The sequence below is a fragment of the Halyomorpha halys genome, unplaced genomic scaffold (genome assembly GCF_000696795.3).
Source record: "Halyomorpha halys isolate HHAL.00 unplaced genomic scaffold, Hhal_1.1 Scaffold115.1, whole genome shotgun sequence".
Classification (NCBI taxonomy): domain Eukaryota; kingdom Metazoa; phylum Arthropoda; class Insecta; order Hemiptera; family Pentatomidae; genus Halyomorpha; species Halyomorpha halys.
In genome coordinates this window covers 817111-824358 of record NW_027106332.1, presented here as the reverse complement: position 1 = coordinate 824358, position 7248 = coordinate 817111, and the positions used below count along the sequence as shown (strand labels likewise).

General features: G+C 34.9%; 1 protein-coding gene across 1 annotated transcript; it reads right to left on the bottom strand.

Moving 5' to 3' along the window:
* Positions 1-39: 39 nt before the first annotated feature.
* Positions 40-4922, bottom strand: LOC136795112 (serine-rich adhesin for platelets-like). The gene is made up of 2 exons (XM_067044672.1): positions 202-4922; positions 40-52 (listed from the first exon to the last, which is right to left on the bottom strand). Exons 1-2 carry the CDS (start codon positions 4920-4922, stop codon positions 40-42), a joined length of 4734 nt encoding a protein of 1577 aa, XP_066900773.1.
* Between the last annotated feature and the right edge of the window lie 2326 nt (positions 4923-7248).

Below are 7248 nucleotides of genomic sequence, written 5' to 3'. Positions count from 1 at the left end.
GGTGAGCTTGTAGTGTATGTGATAACCTCTGTAGTTCGATCATCGGGTTGATCTGGAGAGCGGCCAATTTTTCTTACTGGAGATTTTTCAACCTTACTTGTAGGACTACCTTCCAGTGGTTCTCTCCGTGAATCTTTTGGTTCGAAATCGTCAGTGGTGGATTTCACTATCTTCCCACCAACCATCCTGATTGTTGTTGACCTTTGTGTTACCGAAGTATGTTCTTCTGTAGTATCTGAGATTCTACTTGTCTTAGTCTCTGGTGTGGTTTTATATCTGATAACCTCTGTAGTACGATCATCGGGTTCATCTGGAAAGTGATCAGTTTTCCTTACTGGAGATTTTTCAACCTTCCTGGTTGGACTACTTTGTAATGGCTTCCTACTTGAATCTTTTGGTTCGAAATCGTCAGTAGTTTCAGTTGTAGGTTTCACGATTTGTCCACCAACCATTTTGATTGTTGAACTTTGCTTAGTTTCTTTTTCTGAAGTGCTGGATATTGTAGTTGTTTTCGTCTCTGGTGTTGAGGTTGTATATGTAATTACGTCTATCGTACGATTATCGGGTTGTTCCGGATAGCGGTCAGTTTGTCTTCCTGGTGGACTATCTACGTTCCTAGGAGTAGGCCTAGTTTCCCCTGGTTTCCTAGATGAATCTGTTGACTCAAAATCTTCTGTAGTTGACTTTACAATCTTTCCACCAACCATTCTGAAAGTTGAACTTTGAGTTACTGAGGTATGTTTTTCTGTGGTATCAGAGACTTTAGTTATCTCTGGTGAGTTGGTAGTGTATGTGATTACCTCTGTAGTTCGATCATCGGGTAGATCTAGAGAGCGGTCAGTTTTCCTTACTGGAGCTCTTTCAACCTTACTGGTAGGACTACTTTCCAATGGTTTCTTACCTGAATCTTTTGGTTCAAAATCGTCAGTAATGGATTTAACAATTTTTCCACCAACCATTCTGATAGTTGAACTTTGTGTTGCCGATGTATGTTTCTCTGTAGTACCTGAGGCTCTAGTAGTCTTTGTCGCTGGGGTGCTTGTAGTGTATGTGATGACCTCTGTAGTTTGACCATCGGGTTGATCTGGAAAACGGCCAGTTATTCCTACTGAAGATTTGTCTACTAGAGGAATATTTTCCAATGGTTTCCTAGGTGAATCCTTTGTTTCGAAATCGTCAATAGTTTCAGTAGTTGATTTCACAATCTTTCCACCGACCATTCTGATAGTTGAGCGTTGTGTTACTGAAGTATGTTTCTCTGTAGCATCAGAGACTCTAGTTGTCTTCGTTTCTGGTGAGCTTGTAGTGTATGTGATAATCTCTGTAGTTTGATCATCAGTTTTATCAGGAAAGAGGTCAGTTTTTCTGACGGGCGATCTTGCTGTTTTTCTTGTTGGACTACTTTCTAATGGTTTTCCAGATGAATCCTTAGCTTGGAATTCGTCATTGATTTCAGTAGTAGATTTTACAATTTTTCCACCCACCATTCTAGTGGTTGAACTTTGTTTAACGGTTGTTTCTTTTTCTATAGTGCCTGATTGTGTTGTTGTCTTCATCTCTGGTGTTGTGGTAGTGTATGTAATAACTGGAGATCTTTCATCTGTTTGATCTGGAGAATGGTCCGTTTTCTTGACGGGAGATTTCTCTCCTTTTTTAGAAGGACTAGTTTCCACTTGCTTCCTGGGTGAATCTTTAGGATCAAAATCTGGAGTAGATGATTTCACGATTTTTCCACCTATAATTTTTACAGTAGAACTTTGTTTTACAGAAGTGTGCTTTTCTGTTGTGTGATCTTCAATGTCTGATCTATCTCTAGGTTTTCCATCTTTTTCATTTGGTCTAGTTTTAAACTTATTGTCATCGATTCTTTTGGGACGATCACCACTAATATTTGTCGACTCAAAATCGTCGCTTGACGATATCTTATTTGTTGATGATTTTATAGTCTTCGACCCTGTCGTTGTAGTAGTCGAACTCTGACTGGTTGATGTGAACTTTTCACTGTTCTGATCGTCGGTATAGCCTTTAACGTGGGTTACTTTCCTTCCAGGAGTTTCAGTAGTGTAAGTAATGATCTCTCCAGATTTATCTCTTGGATATCTATCTTTTTCATGAGGCCTATAACTTAACTCACCTTCGGGCGATTGTTCAATAGGTCTACTGGAACGTCTCTCAGTCGTGCTTGAATCTATTAAATTATCTGTGGAAGAAATCTGCTTGGTCGATGATGATTTAACAACCCGGGACTCTACCATTCTTGTAGTGGAACTTTGAGATAATGATGAGTGTTTCTCAGATCCATCGACTTCTCTTGTGATTTCTTTGATAGGTGTACTTGTAGAATAAGTAATAAATTCTTGATATCCATCTGACCCGCCTTCAGCATCAGGACTTCGTTCTACCTTTCTCAATGTAATGTTAGTTTTCGAAGTATCTGATGGTTCATAAACTTCGGTTGAAGATGTTTTCTTTGAAGATGTTGACGATGATTTGACTATTTTTGATCCTACCATTCTCACATCTTTTAAAGATGTTTGTTTATTGGATGCGTGAGTAGTAGTTGTTTCACTTCCTGGAATAATATTTGTAACTGTTGTGATTGTTTCTCCTGATGGACCGCGAGGCCAATCATTTCTTGATCCTGAAATTTGAGATTGACCTTTGTAACTAGTCTTATCGGTTCTTGAATCAGTGATGTTCTCTACTACCATAGTTTCAGAACTTCCAGCTGGAGTAATTTCTTCAATGATTGTCATATTTTCTGAAGGTGTCCTGACATCAGTGATTTTTGTTACAGTTTTAATCAGTTTACCACCAATCATTCGAACATCTGTGGATGTTCGTGTAGACGATACATTACTATCAAGAGCCATTTTGTCTTTCTGTAAGTCAGTAGTTGAACTGTCAAAAACATTACTTTTTGAAATTTTTCCTGAAGACCTTTCGACAATTTCCTTGGGTGGAGATTGACTCGTTAATATTTTTGAACCTGCTATTCTTACGCCTTTAGTTGTAGTCTCTCCTCTATTTACATTCGACTCAAGTATAGTTCTATCGGCTGTAGTTTTTCCAATGTCTTTGATCTGACTATCTGTTTCTTTATTTATATAACTTCCATTCTCTATATCACTCGTCCTTGATGTAATCTTATTTGATTCATTTCTTATAAAATCTTGACTTGAACTATGTTGAGAAGCCTGACCTGTCGATTTTTGTTTAACAGTTTCAATAATTTTTCCACTCGGACTCCTTTCAATGATAGTTATTGTCTCCGTAGGAGCCATTTCCCTCCTAGAGGATACAACAGTCCTATCCGATATTTCACTTACATTAGAGCCGCTTATTACCTTCCTCGAGCTCATATGACTTTCTGATGATTGACTAGATTGCACGTTCATATTAGTTTCATAGCTTCCAGTTTCTCGTAAATCGATGTTTCCTCTCATGTCTCCACTTCTATTTCTTATAGTATCCCCTTTAAGGAAAGATTCTGAAGATTTTTGAACAGATGACATACCTTTACCATCTCGGTGTTCCATTCGCTCAGTTGTAGAATGCGAATATGAATCTTTACGGTTGCCAGTCTCAGTATTTTGTATATACTCTTCAGTCATTTGTTTCAATCCAAAACCAGATTCTTTAGATGTTATATTTATCGAATCTGTACCTCTGTCATCAGTCAATCTTTTACCATCAGAGTGTGGTACAGATTGAGACTGATAATTCCCCATAGTTGCTTGTTGAATAGAATCGGACTCATTTGTTCTGCGGGAATAATCTCTGCCGCTCATTCCATTTCTCTCAGCCGGATCTTCAGAAAATTCTTTGACCAATTTCGAACCGACCAACCTCACCTTCAACTTAGCACCTCCGGTCGATGACGGACTTCGTTTGACATTTTCATCAAAAGAATTGTCATGACCGGCAGCAGTCGGCTTTATACTCTGCGATAGACGGTCTTCAGTTCGTGATGAATGAAAATCATAACTAGACCGCCCGCTATCTTCAACATCAGATCTATATAAATTTTGTGCGGACGATATTCCTTGTTGTCTTCGCTCTTCTTGAATAAACAGAGCAGCGGCGTTCTGAATATTTCTCGGATCTGATACGATTTCCGAAACTCCAATATTTTCTTGAAATATTTCTTTTTTCGTTGTCTGCCCGTGTTGTTGATGTGTGGAAAAATCAGAATTAGAATCATCTTTTACATCTTGGGACCCAATCATTTCAAAATCTTTCCCAGATTTGACAGAACGAGCCTGCTCTTCAGAGACCACTTTACTCGAAACGGACTTCGAGCTGGAGACACGAGATTCGCTGAAAGACGTTGATGACCGCTGTTCTATCTTACTAGACGTACTTGATTGTGAAACTCTTCTGTCAGTGCTTTGTATATTTTCGGAAATCTGAGATCCGTCGGTAATTTTAGAAACATTTGAAACGTCCCCCTTATAAGTGATTGAATTGGCGGCACCTTGTGTCGTTATGGCAGTTTGATTTGAATCTGAAATTTTATCGCTTTTTCTAAAAGTATTTTTAGATTCTGACACAGATCCACCAGCTTCATATTGAGTCTGTGTAACAGAGGGCAATTCCTGTTCCGATTGGTCTGTGACCGTCTTAGTTACGTTGCCATCGCTGTCAATATACGTCGTGATATAAGAAGTCTTAACTTTCCCAGTGGTCGTGACGGAGCTGCGAGATTCAGATGCGGATTGTGTCTTCGATTCGGAAACACCCTCGGTTTCAGAAATTATAAAAGAACTTGACTCACCGGGTTCGATGATGAAGGTAGCATCTGAAGCTTCGGACATGGCCTCCTCATCTTCCTCCTTAACGTCTTTGACGATCTTGGAGCCGACCATCTTGACGGCCGGTTTCGTCTTCTTCTTCTTGCCTGTCAGTTTCGACTTGAACATGACGGCTGCTTCCCTAGGACTGGTCTTCCCGAGCTGGGCAACTGGTTCCGTCCCCTCCCTACCCTCCTACTTCACTCCCACTCAGACGCCAACACCCAGCCTCGTACAGTTTCGCTTTAAAAGGACAACTCTGCATGGATTTAAAATCCACTAGTCAAACAGATGATTCATGAATCAAAAATTTAAAACTACATAAAATATTTTCATAATATTTATGCCCACAACCGACAGAAACAATCGTATGTTTTCAATACAAGAACCACCTGTTGCGACCCAGATTGAAAAAGCAAAAATGAAAATTTCATTTCAAATTCAGGAATTCTTCATTTTAAAAATATTACTATAGATATTATTTACTATCTCTATATCAATATTTAATTGGAAATCAAACAACACAATTCTCGTAATTTATGTATTTCAGTTGCCATCATTTTCTATCTTAAACCAAATGCCGAATACAAATTTGATACTGTAATTGTGTTTAAGATTAAAAAAAAAAAAGGACCTGAATTAAGTCCCAAAATACTATATCGCTATGATTGAATGATAAATTATTTGACAATAATATCACAAGGTATGATGTATTAAAATACAAAATAAAAATACAGTTTTCTATAAAAACAACTCGGTATTTATTCCATAGATTACAAACTAATAAATGCATGATAATAATAATTTCTTAGTTTATTATTATTATTATTATTAATGTTAATCAATTTCAAAACTTAAAAGTACACCAAAGGCTCTTAGGTACAAAAGCGAAAATACAAATAAATTAATCAATTATTTCTCTATCTTAAGCAGAATCCAATTAATTTTAAACTTTTTTGATAAGGATTACGATTATGCTTTAATTAGATATTGGATCACAGATTCTTATCAACTAATTAAAAAATAAAATGGATTTCTATTTATTATCATTCCTCACCATATTATGCTTGTTATCATTGATGATGTAGGTCAGTAAATATTTTCAGGTCAAGGGTTACGACAGGAAATACACTCAAAGCGTAATCGTTTTACTAAGAAATCGGTTCACTAGAATCACTTGCAGTGTCAACTTCCATAAATGTATATATACTCACATTTCTGTGTATATATATATATATATATATATATATATACACATGTTGCATTTTATATATGTACAAAAGATAAACATATTTTTTTGACGTATCCTCCTTATGTGAAATTTTTTATTACATATTAGCTACAATAAAAATTTGTTTGCCAACAAATCTATTTGACAAAATGAATAAGTTGACACATGAAAAATACTTTTTTTGAGGAATATCAGTTAACTTCTGTGACCTTGTGAAAGAAATATCTGCATTCCATCGTTGATTAGACAATCGGTGCAATTACCAAATGTCTCTTGCAGAGAAATTGAGTGAGAAATGGCTGTACTGGTCTTAGGATGCGTTGCACAACTTCATACAACTTTTGACCAGACAACCCTTATTAAAATATATTGAGTTTCTGTTAGCTTAACGAAATTTCGAATTTCCGTATTCTAGACAACGTATCTACTGTTTGATTAAGAAACTTATATTCTTATCAAATCAAACCAAACTAACTATTGAAAGAGTCACAATAATAGTTTCTCAACGCATTGGCAATGACAGCCTAGTAAAACGTTTAAATATTATAACTTTTTTTTTTTATAGGTTTTATATATTTGTTCTAATATTCATGTTTGAATTTTATATTATTGTAGATTTTACTTTATTTATAAAATAAAAACAATGTTTTTATTATATTTTGATTATAGCACAAGTTTATGATTTTATTTATTCATAGAAGATACCTCTAATTATTCCTTTCCTCAAGACCACATTAAACACAGTTTGTACAAAATAAAATTATATAAGAATTTTATTATTCAATAATTTAAAAAAATGATATCTAATTAACAATAGTATAAAAAATAAATTTTGCCTAAAATAGGAATAAAAAAATATATTAGTTTATGTAGTTTTAAAAACAATATATTTTTAAAAAAAAGTGAATTTTAAATGTAATATTATTTAATATATTGTAGATGAAAAGCCACAAGAAAAAAAAGAATTATATCTAATACTTCTTGGTGTAGTATTTATGAATCAAAATAAATTTAATAAAGTGACGGGTGGAAAAGAAAAAAAAAATGAAAATGGCCAAAGCTAAATGGACTGAAACATTTCAAAAATGTTGAAAAATATATATATGTAAAAAACAAAATTATAACAAATAAAACTCTTATATAATTTTATTTTGTGCTCCCTCTTAATAAAACTATTATATAAGCTTTCTTTTTTAAATATTATTTGTATCAATTTTGTTTTTT